Here is a 17,831-nt window from a genome sequence, read left to right as displayed (position 1 = left end):
CAGAAAGCTCAACCTTCTCGATCTCCCTATAATTTCCACAATGTTCGATTAGTTGACTTGTTGAAACTTTGCTGCAATATCTGAATTTGGAAACAGTCAAGATAATCTCAAAATGTATTTATAGCAAAATATACATAATGACACATGCGAATGCTCTGTTGCAGACTGGTGAGGTTTGACCCACTGGGTCATTACCTGTTGACCGCTATAGTGAATCCCTCTAACCAACAGGTGAGACTCTGTCTAATACTTTACATTATTTAAGGTCAGTTACATCATATCAAGAACATTGTGTTCCTGTTGTGTGCTTGTCAGCAGAGTGATGATGATTCTGAGGTTCCCATGGATAGCGTGGAGATGCCCCACTTTCGCCATCGATCCTTCCTACAGTCCCAACCGGTCCGCCGTACCCCCATTCTCCACAACTTCCTGCACATCCTGTCATCGAGGAACTCAGGCTCACAGTCTGAGGAGCAGCATCCTCCTGCGCCCGCTGCCGATAGTGCTGCTGACTCTCCTAGTCTTCCCTCTGGACGTTATTCCGCCCTGCGTAATCGTTCCCGACCCCCCTACCAGGGTTGTGTGCAACACCTTGGTATGGTTTGCTTCTGCAGTCGGTGCTCTGCCACCCGAGCCCCTTCACCAACTGGAGAGGACCCCTCTGACCCTGAGAGCCTGGAGGCCCAGTCCCATGCCTCCACCTTCTCCTCTGCTCGCACTGAGCCCCGGCAGCCATCTGAGCCTCGCTCCTCACACCGGCCCTCTGCCTTCAGCAGTGTGTACGGCAGTGCTAGAGGACACTCTTTACGCACTCCATCTTCAGGCCCTGGCCAGCGCAGCATCACAGGCCTTATAACCAACCAGGCCCAGGGCCACCAGCAGCCAGTCCGGGAGTGCTCTGGGCGACTGGCGGGGGCAGACTGGATGGGCAGCATGCTCAACATGCGGCCTGAGCGTAGTGGAGGTGTTGGGGTATCTCCACCCAGGACTAGTGCGTCCTCTGTCAGCCTGCTGTCTGTGCTGAGGCAACAGGAGGGCTCCTTTCAGTCGCCTGTCTACACCTCTGCCACAGAGGGAGGAAGCTTTCTCTCAACAGTAGTGAGCCCCCACACCAGTGGAAACAGCTCTGTAGATGGACCCAGCACTAGTAGTGGACACCACTCTCTTGGGGAGGGAGGGAGCAACAGCCCCACCTCTATCCGTAACGTGCTGCAGTGCAACTTGAATCGCTACTTCATGGAGTATGATCGCATGCAGGAAATGGAGCAGTCAGGTGGTGCTGGTGGAGAGAGCAGCCAAGAGCAACAGACGCGGGAGATGCTCAATAATAACATAGACTCTGAGCGACCTGTCACCCCTCATTATCAGCCCCCCGACAGCAGTGATGGTGGTTCTGGTCCCTCCCGCGGCCATATGAACCGCTGCAGGGTCTGCCACAACCTGTTCACGTTTAACCAAGGTACGCAGCGCTGGGAGCGCACCGGCCAGACCCCATCACAAGAGGAGGGGAGCCCCTCATGGCAGCCCCCAAGCCCCAACCCTGCCTTTCACACGATGAGGCAGACTGTGCTACAGGTGCCCCAGTCCTCTGACAGGAGACAGTCGGCACAGACACAGCCCAGTGCTGATGAACCTGGAGGGGACACGGCCTTCCCTCACCGGGGAACCCCCAGCCCACAGAGAGAACAGGCGGTGGGGTTGGTGTATAACCAGGAGACAGGCCAGTGGGAGAGGGTTTACAGACAGTCTGCAAGTCCAAGTCCAGCAGTGAATGTACCACAAGAGGCCTTAAACCAAGAAATGCCTGACGAAAGCCCTGATGACGATTACCTGAGAAGGTGAGAGAATCGGGTGCTAAGTTCTGTGTTATCTATATTTTGTGCAATTTGTTAAATGAAAAACATTATTGATGCATAGCTTTTTCCAATATGCTGGAAGTAGCATGAATGGCCTGATGGCTGAACTCTGACTTTGAGGCAGTACCAGATGGAGGCAAGATGCAACATTCAACACTTATATCCTATAAGCTGCCAAGTCTGCCCTACCACAACACCTACACACCACCCCAAGTCACCCCATGCTTGTGTTATTAGTTTAATCATACAGGCAGACTTTGAATGTCTTGCTTTTGTGCTCATTCAAAGGTGCATCTCACATCAGTATCCCAGAAAAAAAAAAGATATCCCATAATATGGTAATATTTCCCCGCTATTTAAATTCATTTTTATTTTTGTTGATAAAAGGCGTTTTACAAACTTGTGCAGTCATTAGGGCTATTTTTTTGGTTAGGATGTCTGACAATTAAAGTATACATTGAGTTTTGAGACAATGCTCTGCCTCCATGGCTTCCTCTTCTTGCTCATTAGCTGCTTGGCAGATGTGTCTTCTGGAGGGTTTTGTAATGCCTCCTTTGCAGTTTGCTTTGCCTCGACAGTAGTGGGCCTTACTTGGCCTGACTGTCTGTCAACTGCCCCACTGGCTACAGTCAGTGGAATGATTAGGCTTCGGCCTTCCCGGCCTTCCTGACCATCTTAGGTTGGCCCTCCTGAGTCTGACAGAGACTGAATCCAATGTCATGAGTATAACGCATAGATGGACTAAGCATCACAAAACACTTGAATTGTTTTAAGTAAGTAAGTAGTCTTGCATGAGTCTTAGCTTGTGCGTGCTGGAATGGCTCATAGGAGCAGGACCTTGTTTCTGTAGCTTGAGGCAGCTTGATGTACAAGGACTCCCCTGGACAGGACGCTAGTCTATACAATGTGCCCAGTGATGTCGTCTTACGTCATACTTCTGTGTCCTGTCCCCTAATCTTTTGATTGTGCCTTTTCATACAGTAGTAGAGCTTTCTATTGGCTGATTCTAATGCTTTCCAAGTGGGGAACTCGGACCTCATCTTCTACAAGTTTCCAAGTCGGAAATGTCAGAGTTGTATTGAACGCAGCATTACCCCCAATCTCATTAATGCTGAGTTCCAAGCAGAGACGCATCGGGACTCATTTTTTGAGTCTTTGGTATGACTCGGCCGGGGATCGAATTCCCAACCTTCCAATCAAAGGGCGGAGACAAGCTAATTTGGGATGGACCTTTAGAAGCAGGGCTGTCTCCGTGTTGCTCCTCAGTTTTCCACTTGGTGGCAGTATGGTACTGACTAGATATTTAGAGATGATTGCCAGGACAGCTCTGCCTCTCCTGTGGCAACTACCATTGACAACTTACTAGTTTCTAGAATAGGCATAGTTAGATTGGTTATGGAATTAGCATAGGTATTTGCTGTGAACACTTAGAAAATCAATTTAAAGAACAAGCCATCTTATTAGTATTCCTACAAAGTAGGAGGATATGATGGGCTCTGCACAACATGTCTGCTTGACCAATGGCAGCTACAGAACAAAAGGATGAGATCTATTTTACATAGGCTTAGAAGGTAATTTGCCTGATGACTCAAACTGAATTCTTCCACTGGTCTATTGTTCGCTACATAATTCAGTCTGAGACTGCCATCAATGTGCTGTCGTTTGTGCTGACGTCAAAATGAGGGGTGTTGTACAAAACAAAGTCATCAGCGATTGGGTAATCTAAAACCAATCGGAGTCTCAAAGACAATGACGGATTTTCAAAATGCCACTTTACCCCACGTGTGTTCTGGCTCTAGCCCAACCCAGTATCTGGGACCAATCAGATGGTCTAGAATGGATTTCCATTCTACAAATCGTCGGGAAGGCACTCAGATCCAGACTCCTTGCAGAGAAGAAACTAATGTGTTTGGGCGTGGCGTAGCATTTGGCTAGAGCAAAGAGTTTGGGTAGCCAGGCAAGAAAGTAATGGAAATGGAAAAAGTGAAATATCCTAATATTTGCATAACATTTAGCTACAGTCATTGAAAACACACATGGTCATTGTTTTTTTCCCTCTCTCATTTTCCGTTTCGCCTCAATCCCAATCCATCCCCTGTGCCCTGGAAGGTTGCAATTAGCCTCTGTTTCAAGGGCAATGTTGTGAACTTTAACCATGTGAAGTTGCCCTTCCTGCCCAACCCCTCATTATCTAGCCTAATGTTGGGGCTTGGTGCATGGAGAGCTCTCCTGCATCCCCAGGGTGCTGCTCTACTTTGTCTGACACAAGGCCAATGCATTGGGTCAAATCTGTAGAACGCCAAGAAGCGTCTGGAAAGCAAATGACCAAACTGAAGTTTGATTTAGATTCCAGTCTACCTCATAGACTCACAGCTGCAGGTCACCCTAAATGAAATATGTTCAAGGTTTTATGTGACTATAATAATGATTTTAGAGCTTTAGGCTACTTTGTGTTGTTGAGCCTACATGGGCACAATGGCTTGCTTTAAGCATTCAATGGGTTCTTTCTTTTGTGTCCACATTCTGAAGTCAACCTTCTTTAGGCAAAGCATTGATATAGCATATTAAAAGTGATTTAACAAAATGAATAAGGCTTGTATTAGGCTCTATTTATTGCAGTAAATGCTTTTTCAAGGAGAGGTGTTGGCTACTATATTCTTAGACATTTTCGAACTTGTTTCGAGCCCAAATGACTAGAGCAGTTGAGGTATAATTAAAAAAAAAGTTATAATTGAACAATTTTTGGCTAACCAAACTTTCCCCAAAGCCACTAAAGTATAAAGGCCATTGTTTTATTAGTTGCCTCACCATCCTCTGTATAGAAATGGCATTAAAGTCCCGGCTCAGTAAAAGACTGGACCAATTTAATGGGTTGTTACACAGGGCTGTGACATTTCATATCGCTATCATTTCTTACTTTATGTGCTGTCGATAATTGCCAAATGAATGTCCCTTAGGAATTTAATGAGACTTTTTAATGACTAAAATGGTGGTTAAAAAGACTATGATCCAATGAGCAGGCTAGCGAGGATGTAGATAAATGTGAATCTCAAGGAAGGGAATGCTTTGAGTTATTCCATTAATTTGGCTATTGTAGCCCTCACAGTAATGAGCACCTTGTATTGTGACTTTGAGGTAAGGATTATGGCAGGAGGGTGGGAACTGCATGTTCAGTCTCATTAGCATGTCAGCCACATTGTAAATTATTCTAACTGGTTTTAATGTTGACAATGTTGGGCTAGCTGGCTGGCTAATGACTTGAAGTAGTCTGCACTGCATATGTGCTATTTTAAAACAAGTTTTGAATACAACAATTGTGTCTTTTGGGGCCCTAAAATGTCAAATTCAAGATTGAAATTGTCACGTCGTGTCTCTCCTTGCCACACACACATCCCTGAGCTTCTCTCTATAGTCACCTTTAAGACGCTGCCAACTTCAATATGTTTGTTTTGTCAGGAATCTGACTCTATTTTAAACGTTTCAGATTAATGGCCTGAATAACATAACCTAAAGCCAGTCTTTCTCTATGAAACATCCAAACTCAAAACTGAGTTGATTGTCACCCAAAAGGAAGCACCTGATATGTAGGTTCTCTGGTGTGTTTGTGTTAATTGTGGAGGTATCCATTCTCTTAATTATACTTCTGAAAATTAACGAGATAGGAGAGAAACATTGTTTGGATGCATCAGTCACAGAAATGGCTCCTTTTTTTCACTGGAAAGCGGTTTAGACTAGTTGGTGGTAATGAATATGGGCTGATCATTAAACAACGGGTACAACAACTTTGTTTGTGGTGTTTTCCTTAGTGGAAATAAACATCTAACCATGCCCTTTGCTCTGTTTCTCTTTCATAGGAGGCTTTTGGAGTCATCTCATATGTCGCAGTCTCGATATGACATATCTGTCTCCCGGGACCATCCTATTTATCCAGATCCTGCCAGGTGAGTCTTGTGGCAAGTGGTCAGGGCTATTGATGTTTTACTTGAAGTATGTAATTCATGAGAATATTAACATTTTTCAACCAAGCATACTAGATTAGCATGTAGCATACACTACAAGGACCAACAGTAAATTGCCACTTCGATAAATGGGGGTCTCAAACATAGATTCGCCCTCAGGTGGTTTGAGTAAAAATAAATAAAATAACATGACTAAAACCAAATCGAAACTGTGCAGAAATGATATTGGACCTACATTTAGATAGTCTCTATACTCTGTCTGTCTATCAATCATCGAACATAAGGGAGACAGTCAGGAGCATTGACAATTCTAAAAACAATGGATAGAGCACCATTTTTGGCAAATTTTGATGGCAAGGAAATATAACACATTTTCAGTTCGGCCCTTCGGACCTCGTGTAGTGCTCTAACAGGTGCAGACAAGCCAGCAAACAAATGACAAATGTTCCCACTGTAAACATAATCATTTCAGTAGCTGCGTAGAGAACCAGGCTGGAAGCCTGGTGAAGTCTGGCCTAAATTAGCTAAAAAGGGGTGGAGACCTGGTCTAAATCTGATGCCTCACAACACGTCAAACCAATCAAATGCCTTGCTTGGGCGGAGCTTAAGACGCAGCCCTCCTTCAACAGTCGTGGGGGACCATTCCAGCGGACCATTCAAACCGTTTCGGCTAATACAAAATTCTTCAGACCTCAAAAGGAGGCGTGACAACGTTTTTGGAAGAATGGCTACGCGAGACTACCATTTCACCAACCTGTGCACACTTGTCTCTGTGGTTCTCAGGCAACAATATGTGATAGCATTGAACATTATATACTGTAAGACAAACTAGACTTTATAGCCTCAAGCATATGATGCTTACATTAAGTATTGTCAAAGGTCACTTCCCTTAACATCTGCCAGTTGGCCAGCCGTGTAGCATATATTGACTTTTTCTAATGCACGCAGTTCTTTGAAATACATTATCACTGTTGTAAATGGAATTGGACCTGGTCGTCATTAAATATAAATGGAGCTAGGACATGGTCTTTTCATGGTAATACATTTTTATACATTGCAGGCCTACACAGGTTGTGATGTTTCTTAGACCTTTGAGCGAAGTGTCCTACCTTTCTAATACTGCCTTGCTGAAGAGTGATGAATTACACCGGGTCTGCTCTGAGCCTGGTGGTTCTGAATTTAGTGTCTGGGATTGACTGCCAGCAGACCTCCAAGGTGGTGACCTTGTGAGGTGGAGAGTAGGGCCTAGTCCTCTCAGTAAAAACACATTCATCTAGGGACAGAGCTGCTCCGCTCAGGAACCAAGGTGCAATATTGAAAATCAACCTGTGACCCAGGGCAGGGACAAAATGATCAGTACAACCAACTTTTGGGAGAGAGTGGACACTTGACAATTGACTTCTCACTCTGTCGTCATTTTCTTTGACCTGTGATATTAAGCCTAACACCCTATCTAGTGGTGAGGATAGCGGCAACACTTCCCTCTCACCTCGTTATTCTGTCACTTAAATGTATTTAAACTTTATTTAGGCAGGGTGGAGTCCTGTTAAGACCAACGTCTTTTACATGGGCGCCATGCATGACAAACACTTACACAATCAAGGCAGCATAGGATCATAGAAAATACAGAAAGTACCAAACACAATCATAAACAACAACCACATTCCTCAGTAAAAAGAGGTCCTCAACCAACAATCAGAATTTCCCAAAGGCAAAAGGCATATTCAGACTGAATATAAGGATCAGTTAAAGTTTTTCTACTTTGAAAATCCAAATCTAGTTCCTCTTCCATTTAATATCCTCAAACATTCAAGAGTAAGACGCAGCCGAGGCCTATCTGCAAGAGTAACAGTTACAAATAGTTCCCACATGGAAACATTTCCCATTATGTTCTGGCCATGAACATTTTCTTACATGCTGGCAACCCTCCAATACAATGCATTGAGACAGCTAAAGTATCTGAAGTGAAAATGGGTCCTTTTATGGCCAGTTCCTAGAAAGCCTTTTCTAGGGAATTACATAAATCATTTCCATTGAACATTGTGAGAAAGCCAGTGGGGCTTTGTAGGTGCCTTGTCATTTGTAATTTGCCAGTATGACTTGCAGCCAGGAAATAACTACATTTAAGAGTAAATGGTGTCCAAACTCGCATAATCTCTGCTGTTAACCTGTTTCAGAGCTTGACAGTGTCTTTGATAGTGTTTTCTCGTGGGCAGACCTCATAGATATACATGGCCACTGCTGTTCCTTCTCACCTCTGGAGTATTGGAAACTCTGTAGAAAATAACACTATCTCTTCCCAGTGCATTCTAAACTCCAGAGTAGAGATTTATGATTTAGTTTCTAGGATATCCAGTTATCAAAAGATGCTGTCCTGTAATGGAACCTGATTCCTTTATTTTGGCCATTTTGAACAGGTTTGACAGGTCTGTCACATCAGATTCATAAAGCTTCAGTGGAATTGATGGTAGATGTGACAAACTAATTTGTAGAGTCAATTTAGTATCACTTTTAATACTTGCCAGGTGTTGATTTATTTTCCCGTACTCGTTTTCATTTCCAATCCAGTATCTTCGTTGTAATCCAATTGCTGACTCTCTGGGCATATTGGTTACATGGTTGAATGTCATGCAATAACTTTTTGATTAATGTTACTCAGGTTTTTCCACCTATTCAAATAATTGTCCAGGCAGATTAACTCATTTGTGACATGAACAGCTATGCAGGGATGGCATAGCAGGGTACACTAATTTCAAGAAACATTATCTTAATACCAAAGTATTGCATGCTCCTTGAGTCCTGGTAATACAATCAATGGGAAAGCTAGACTGAGGTGTGCACACAACTTGACTTGTGATAATTGCATGGATGGGTGTTGGTTTTGTAAAAAATCCCAATCTTCTACTAGTTATGTCATTTGGATGGACTTATCTATTTATGTCTGTGGAGTGTCAACATTGACTGTCCCAGACCACCTTGTCTGCTGTCAGCAGCACAAACTAACATGATTTGGCTATATCTCTTCCTTCACCTCTTCTGACTCTTGAACACATTGAATTAAATCTTAATACTGTAGTCTGTGGCCCTAGCCCATAACTTCCCAGTTTAGGCTATTATTTACAGTATCTAACAACATCCATTTTCCTCGATCTGGGTACTCCGACTAGGCTGTAGATATACCATACAAGCTTTCAGATTCCAAAACAATTTCTACACAATGTTCTCAGTTTAGCGAATCCTGATGAAGACAATTTATAGTTTTAGTATTTACACTGAACAAAAATAGAAATGCAATTTCAAAGATTTTACTCAATTACATTTCATGTAAGGAACTCAGTCAATTTAAATACATTCATTAGGCCCTAATCTATGGATTTCACATGACCTGGGAATACAGATATGCATCTGTATACCTTAATTTAAAAAAAGTTACGGCCGTGGATCAGAAAACCAGTCAGTATCTGGTGTGACCACCATTTGCTTCATGCAGCGCGACACATCTCCTTCGCATAGAGTTGATCAGGCTGTTGATTGTGGAATGTTGTCCCACTCCTCTTCAATGGCTGTGCGAAGTTGCTGGATATTATCTGGAACTGGAATACGCTGTCGTACACGTCGATCCAGAGCATCCCAAACAGGCCATGAAAGAACTGGGACATTTTCAGCTTCCAGGAATTATGTCTGCTATCTGCCCGGTACAGTTGAAACCGGGATTCACCCGTCAAGAGCACACTCCAGCGTGCCAGTGGCCATCGAAGGTGAACATTTGCCCACTGAAGTCGGTTATGACGGCGAAATGCAGTCAGTTCAAGACCCTGGTGAGGACGACGAGCACGCAGATGAGCTTCCCTTAGACGGTTTCTGACAGTGTGTGCAGAAATTCAACGATCCCGCAGGTGAAAAAGCCGGGTATGGAGGTCCGGGGCTAGCGTGGTTACAGGTGGTCTGCGGTTGTGAGGCCGGTTGGACGTACTGCCAAATTCTGTCAAACGACATTGGAGGCGGCTTATGGTAGAGAAATTAACATTCAAGTCTCTGGCAACAGCTCTGATGGACATTCCTGCAGTCAGCATGCCAATTGCACGCTCCTCAAAACATCTGTGGCATTGTGTTGTGTGACACAACTGCACATTTTAGAGTGACCTTTTGTCCCCAGCACAAGGTGTGTCTGTGTAATGATCATGCTGTTTAATCAGCTTCTTGATATGCCACACCTGTCAAGTGGATGGATTATCTTGGTAAAGGAGAAATGCTCACTAATAGGGATGTAAACAAATTTGTGCACACAATTTGAGAGAAATAAGCTTTTTGTGCGTATGGAAAATGTATGGAATCTTTTATTTTAGCTCATGAAACATGGGACCAACACTTTACATGTTGCGTTTATATTTTTGTTCATTGTATTAAAAAAACTGTCCAGCATGCTTTAATTGCAGACATATACAGTCGTGGTCAAACGTTTTGAGAATGACACAAGTATTGGTCTTCACAAAGTTTGCTGCTTCAGTGTTTTTAGATATTTTTGTCAGATGTTGCTATGGTATACTGAAGTATAATTACAAGCATTCCATAAGTGTCAAAGGCTTTTATTGACAATTACATGAAGTTTATGCAAAGAGTCAGTGTTGACCCTTCTTTTTCAAGACCTCTGCAATCCGCCCTGGCATGCTGTCAATTAACTTCTGGGCCACATCCTGACTGATGGCAGCCCATTCTTGCATAATCAATGCTTGGAGTTTGTCAGAATTTGTGGGTTTTTGTTTGTCCACCCGCCTATTGAGGATCGACCACAAGTTCTCAATGGGATTAAGGTCTGGGGAGTTTCCTGGCCATGGACCCAAAATGTCGATGTTTTGTTCCCCGAGCCACTTAGTTATCACTTTTGCCTTATGGCAAGGTGCTCCATCATGCTGGAAAAGGCATTGGTCGTCACCAACCGCATTGGTCGTCACCTGTTCTTGGATGGTTGGGAGAAGTTGCTCTCGGAGGATGTGTTGGTACCATTCTTTATTCATGGCTGTGTTCTTAGGCAAAATTGTGAGTGAGCCCACTCCCTTGGCTGAGAAGCAACCCCACACATGAATGGTCTCAGGATGCTTTACTGTTGGCATGACACAGGACTTATGGTAGCGCTCACCTTGTCTTCTCCGGACAAGCTTTTTTCCGGATGCCCCAAACAATCGGAAAGGGGATTCATCAGAGAAAATGAATAATTGGTTGATTTAGGTGCAATCTTACTAGCAGCAATATCCTTGCCTGTGAAGCCCTTTTTGTGCAAAGCAATGATGACGGCACGTTTTTCCTTGCAGGTAACCATGGTTAACAGAGGAAGAACAATGATTTCAAGCACCACCCTCCTTTTAAAGCTTCCAGTCTGTTGTTCTAACTCAATCAGCATGACCAAGTGATCTCCAGCCTTGTCCTCGTCAACACTCTCACCTGTGTTAACGAGATAATCACTGACATGATGTCAGCTGGTCCTTTTGTGGCAGGGCTGGAATGCAGTGGAAAAGTTTTTTTGGGATTAAATTCATTTTCATGGCAAAGAGGGACTTTGCAATTCATCTGTTCACTCTTCATAACATTCTGGAGTATATGTAAATTGCCATCATAAAAACTGAGGCAGCAGACTTTGTGAAAATTAATATTTGTCATTCTCAAACTTTTGACCATGACTGAGTGTACAAAACATTAGGAACACCTGCTCTTTCCGTGACTTAGACTGACCAGGTTAATCACTTGATGTCACTTGTTAAATCTACTTTAATCAGTGTAGATAAAGGGGAGGAGACTGATTTTTAAGCCTTGAGACAATTGAGACATGGATTGTATATGTGCCATTCAGAGGGTGAATGGGCAAGACAAAATATTTAAGTGCCTTTGAACAGGGTACGGTAGTAGGTGCCAGGCACACTGGTTTGAGTGTGTCAGGAACTGCAATGCTGCTGGGTTTTTCACGCTCAACTGTTTCCCGTGTGTATCAAGAATGGTCCACCACCCAAAGGACATCCAGCCAACTTGACACAACAGTGGAAAGAATTGGAGTCAACATGGGCCAGCATCCCTGTGGAATGCTTTTGACACCTTGTAGAGTTCATGCCCCGACTAATTGAGTTAAAAATTATAATATATATATATTTATTTTTTTAATGACAAAATGAGTAGAATTTGTTGAAATTAGTTAGAAATACGCCAAATTTCAATTAGGGCTCCCAAAAGGCTAGGGCCGGCTCTGACTGCGTGTGTGTGGTTATGGATGTGGGTACACAGACCCGTGAGCCAATGCGGCCCCTCGTGATGAGTTCAGATTTTTTTGTGGCCCCTACCCCCATCAGTTTCCCAGCCCTGGTCTATAGTCTTCCAATGTGGTGTAACTCACTGGATCTCAGCTGCCTATATACTCTGAGCTCTGTTTACATGGGGAGCACTCTGTGTTCAGTTAGCTTCCGAGCTGCCCTCCCTGTGTAGGTTTAGTGCTGTGGTACCGGAGTGCAGCTCAAGGCTTATCCACTTGGATCAGTCAGTAATTGAACCACATTGTAACTATGGCCCTGAGAGTTGAAGCATGGAAGAGAGGGAAGTTTACTTTGTTTTTTAGAGAAGCCTGCTCCATCTTTACCATATGTGGGCTCTTGACAATACATGGTCTTGGGTTTGTTCAGGTTTTTCTGGTATTAGCACTGCTTTCTGCTTGGTTTGCTTGATTTTATTTGTCAGTTCAAACAAATACATATCTACACAGTGCATACAAAAAAAACGTGACTGGGATAGCACAATAAAGTCAGACTTATTTCCATTGTGGTCTATTGCCTTTGGGTTATCTGATCACCATTGATTTTAGTTGTGTGTCCTTGCTGTGTTCACAGGTTGTCCCCTGCTGCATATTACGCCCAGCGGATGATTCAGTACTTATCTCGGCGGGACAGCATTCGCCAACGATCACTGCGCTACCAGAGCCGACTGCGGCCTCTCTCATCCACCTTGGACAGCCCAGGAAACAGCTCCTCCCCCTCCATTGAGAACAATGAGGTGGACTTTGAGGAGTTTGAGTGAGTCGTCTTCTACCTACAACATCCAATGCCTTTTGTGTCCCTTGACTATTGTTCATGAAGACATTTACAGAACCCATTATGATAAAACATCCTATAATTGTCGAGAGCTTTGGGATTTATTCCACAAAAAGCACTATCAATGGAATAATTAGCATAAAACCATACCATAGCAGAATGCTGTGATTTTCTGTCAGTGGATTTGGCTGTGAAGTTGGTGTCAGAGGGGAGGCACCATTGCCAATGGTTGAGAGAAATGAATTCCCTGCATTATGCCTCCACACGCCCTCGGTATGATCTGGAATGCATAATGACTGACTAACAAAGCTGCAGTAGAAAAACACTCCTACCAAAATAACTTGCATATCGAATGCCTGAGTTTTCTTTCCCCTTTAATGTGTACATGTTAATTGCCTCTGTCCTGGCTATGATAAAGGTGCAGGGGGATGGTGTTGCTTGCAGGGCCGTGATACTCCAGGGTCAGTGGTTTGGAACACTCAAACGCTCCCAGGACTTATTTGAGGGCATCAGTCTTCTCAGGCCTGTGCGTACTTTGTACTGTAGCATCTTTGGCCGAATGAGGTCAAAGGAATTCCCCTGGCGCTATTTCTCTCCAGCAATTAAGGACATCTTTTATATAATGATAAGAACTGTTTGTCAGAATGAACAACAAAGTTATTTTGTCACTCTATCAACTATTTTAGAATGCCAGTTATTGTCCATTGGGTTGGATTCAGAGTTACATCAAACCAGCTAGGACATTTTCCTGGAGTATGTAAACGGTCCAATCTCCATGTTGCTAGTTATAACTGGGTCATTGCATGGTGTGGCGTCAACTCCCCATCAGTGCGAGACCGTGTCTGTTCTCTTCAGACAAGATTAGACATGTGCTGCCACCCTGTCGTTCATTATTGAGCCTGGTGGGATTTAGGGAATTATAACAAGACGACATCCCCTTATCCCCCATTCCAGATTTAGGCTTCTCCTTCCCAATTGTTTTAGATGATTGGCGTGGATCAGAACTTTGCAGCCATAGTGAGGGCAATTAACAGTATGGGGGATGGGTCCATGCATCACAGACACAACGCTGTTGTTCGTTGAAGAGAGGGGGGTCTCAGATTTCTGGGGGTGTGACGTTTCTCAACTCTCAATGAGTGATTGGCACCGTTTTAAAACCCAAAGTTTGTGGTACAGTATGTCTTTGAGATGCGGAGCCTCGTGCACGTTGGCCATTTTGCAGTCCGTGCTAGTACCACTGGAAAGTTTTTAGGACGTTAAATGTACAGTTAGATTGATCAATTACACGGCTAACTATGAGCAATATTTACAATTAGCGATCTAGCTAATGTGTTTTGTGTTTTCACTTCCTCGGGAGGTGAATTAGCCCCAAATGAATTAGCCTATTAGCTAGTACACAAAATCATGTAGGCAAATGGATCTCTATTGAGCAAAAAAATATGAAATGTCTGGAGCCCTATTGTGACAGTAAAATATAGCAACAATAGCCTAATTGTTAACCCAAAATTAATGACCAAAACTGGTTTACTGTTGGTTGCACATAAAAATTACTTGAATCATGCATTCCTGCTTGGAAATGTAAAAAAATACAAAAAACATAAGCACTGCGAAGGACTTTATAAGATGATGAGTATTTTTTCTATTGCGTTACACAAAATGTTGGTGCGACCAAATCATGGGCTGGTGCCACCAACTGAAAAAGTTAGTGGAACCAGTACCACCAGGTAAAACGTTAGCCTGGAGCCCTGTCTGAGCTATGTCTTTCTGTAGAAGGATGCTACTGGTGATTTTAAGTAATTAAAAACCAATTAATTCTTAACACAATACACACAATTGATAGGTGTTTTGTTTGATTTTCACAAAATCATATATTTTGTGAAAATTCTCGCAGAATAACTGAGAACAGATTTTCCCTTTTTCTTTAAACTGGTCACGATGTGCCTGTTGCACAATGAAAATACATGCCCTTATAGCCAGCAAAACCCTATGGCGCTTTTGGAATGATGTAAGGATTCACTCATTGTAATGGAACCAGCAAACAGTGAAAGTAAACCTAGATTACAGTGCTGTGAAAACATATACAGCAGCAGGCTCAGACTATAGATGAATCAGGATTATACTCCCCTTGAGAACGGCACATTTCCCCAGTCTGGCCCATTCTCTTTCTTCAGGTCCTCCGCCACTGAAATCATTCTAGAGCTGTAGCCTAATTCTCTTCCAAACCCTCAGCCTGTTTCGTAACATGCTGATCAGAGAGAGAGAAGAGAACAGCGGTTTAATATTGACAATTCAAATGGCGCTGTGGCCGGTTTCCTCAGAAAGCAGCTATCACTAGGCCACTTATTAGCTCTCATTTCTGCTCATCTCCTTGCCCAAAGGACTTGTGGATTAATCTAAATGAGTTAGTTTTCTACGCTTGCGAAGAATGAGGCTGGACATTTCTTTAACTTACCTGCGGGTGTGTCTTGTCCCCAATTTTTGTTTTTAAACTTGCAAACAGACTATGAAGTCCTCCTAGGCCAGTTAACTAGACATTTATAACATGGTCAGCAAAATAGGTTTACATTCGACTTGAGCCTCATACATAGAATGAAGTTATACAGCCAGTCAGCCACAGAGTATCATTGCAGTCGAAGCGAACAACATTTTGCCGGGATTAAAATGCAGTTCTGGGTGACTGATGTGAGATGGGGCATCTTCAAAGACAGAATATGACCTCACCGATTTGGTTCATGAATTATTCCGCCAACCTGACTGCCCGACTTAAAATTCATTGCTGAGGGTATACGAGTGTTGGCACATTTCATATCAGTTATTGAAATGTATATTTATGAAAGCATCTCTATTTCCACCTGCTTTCCGATTAGAATACTTTCAGAGGCTCCACGTTCGTCAGATTTCCGCTCTCTCGCATCCTTCACATTGTCACAGTGTTCAAGAAGTGTAAAGCAAATTCTGAAAATGAAATGTCCAGTGGATCACAGAGGCCTTGTCCTCTCAGCTGATACTCTACTCTGATGGAAATATTATGCATATTTAGTTCCTCCTGGGGTCAGCGAATAAATTACAGGAACCAATGTTGCTGTAATGGCACAGTCTTCCTTTGCAAGGTCAGATATTTACATTTTAGTCATTTTAGCAGACACTCTTATCCAGAGCGACTAACAGGAGCAATTCGGGTTAACTGCCTTGCTCAAGGGCACATCGACAGATTTTTCACCTAGTCTGCTCAGGGATTTGAATGAGCTACCTTTCGGTTACTGGTCCAACGCTCTTAACCGCTAGGCCACATGCCGTCCTGATTCTATACAGTGTCTCCTCAGCCTGGAAATCTTTTGCCTTTGTTTTTCCTCCTTTTGAATGTGTTGTTAAAAAGGGGCCCACTTACTAGCAGTCTTTCAAACCTGTGAGAAGAACCATTGGTGCCATAAATAACCATCTTTACCTTTAAATAACCATCTTTATGCATTGCAGCATTTCAAACTTTTGCAAATCTTCTCTGGAGTTTCTGTTTGGTTGCTTGGTTTTTTGAGGCTGCTGGATGATCACAAGCAGTACTGCAACTTTCTCTATTTGGTCTGGGTCTCAAGCTCAAGCCAATAATAAGTTAGGCTAACGTCAAACTTTTAAGTGAGCCTCCACTATATAGTGAGGCCAGCTACGGTCTCTCAGTTAAGCTGAGGCTTTTAATTTGAGGTACTCCTTGTATGTGTTTGTCTGTTATCTCCCTCTCTCTGTCTGTCTGACTGTCTGTCTGTCTTCACAGGGATAACGGTGATCGCGCCAGATACAGAGCTCCACGCAACGCTCGTATGTCTGCCCCCTCGCTTGGCAGATTTGTTCCCCGGTGGGTGGCCCTGATTTTGATTATTTTATTGATTTATTTATTGGGAAAAAGATGCACGGAGTACAACCCAAAGGATAACACGTTAAAGCGATTCCACTTGTTTCCAACGTGGTCCCTGATGGAACACAATACAAAGAAAACAAACAAAAACAACAGCAATCCCAACAATAAAAAAACAGCATCACACAGCATACAATAAATACTGTAAATACATAGCTAGAAAAGAAAAGATACAGGAAAACAGAAGATGGTCAATTTATCCTAATCTCATCATTTGTCCTCCTGGACTCTGAATAGATTATACTGATTGGCTCTCCATATTCCAATGGATGTTTTTTGGCCAATGATATGAGCAGCCAATGACATAACAGGACTCTGTGTCCCGAGGATTAATATACAGGAAATGTTTGACATATTCTCAAGTTTGAATTGAATCTGTCTACCCAAAACCAGTGCTGAGCATTAGCACAATCATCAGTTTGGGCACCAATGTAGAGTCAGGTAAGGCTATTATAAAAACGTGCCTGTGCTTTTTAGTCCCCTATTACGCAACAGAGATGGTCTCCAATTTTCTCATGTCATCTTAATTATGGGGTGAGTAAACTCTATCAGTTGTGTGATTCTATATAACTTGATTCTTCTCTGTTTCTTCAAGGAGGTTCCTACTGCCTGAGTATCTGCCATATGCTGGGATCTTCCACCATGAGAGGGGCCAGCCTGGCCTGGCCACCCATTCCTCCGTCAACAGGGTCCTAGCAGGTAGGCAGAGATATCCCTCGTGTTTTTGTCTCGTGTTTCTGTTTTGGAAACTAGGTTGCTAGCAGAGCTGGCATTCCTATAATATTTCAGATCACGTTGGTGCTTTAGGACCTTGTTGCCCACACTGTGCCATTTCAGATGGATGAGCAGTTCAGCCACTCATGAGTATTAGTGCAGCAGCACAGGTAAGTGTTTGCGAAGAGGGCCTCTGCGTAATGACTGCCCTGTGCTCTCCACCCACGCTTTTTGAGCACAATCCACATGCTCCAGTGGTATTGATGTGGACGTTGCAGATAATGAATTCGTCGACGAGAGTGCTTCAGAACCTCTTTCCCCTGCCGCC

The 17,831-nt window shown here is 43.4% G+C and overlaps 1 protein-coding gene across 1 annotated transcript in view; it reads left to right on the top strand.

Moving 5' to 3' along the window:
* Nucleotides 1-17,831, top strand: part of LOC311128147 (muscarinic acetylcholine receptor M4-like) — a gene marked incomplete at both ends in the record, with an annotated part of 142,771 nt that overhangs the window by 2,442 nt on the left and 122,498 nt on the right. Inside the window, 5 exons of the mRNA XM_084160130.1 lie at nt 165-231; nt 316-1,838; nt 5,711-5,797; nt 16,649-16,729; nt 17,385-17,488. Of these exons, the coding sequence (XP_084016256.1) occupies nt 165-231; nt 316-1,838; nt 5,711-5,797; nt 16,649-16,729; nt 17,385-17,488 (1,862 nt within the window). The remainder of the gene's footprint in view (nt 1-164; nt 232-315; nt 1,839-5,710; nt 5,798-16,648; nt 16,730-17,384; nt 17,489-17,831) is intronic.

The sequence above is a fragment of the Coregonus lavaretus genome (assembly GCF_964263955.1).
Source record: "Coregonus lavaretus genome assembly, chromosome: 4".
NCBI classification, from domain to species: Eukaryota; Metazoa; Chordata; class Actinopteri; order Salmoniformes; family Salmonidae; genus Coregonus; species Coregonus lavaretus.
This window is presented reverse-complemented; position numbering and strand designations above follow the sequence as displayed.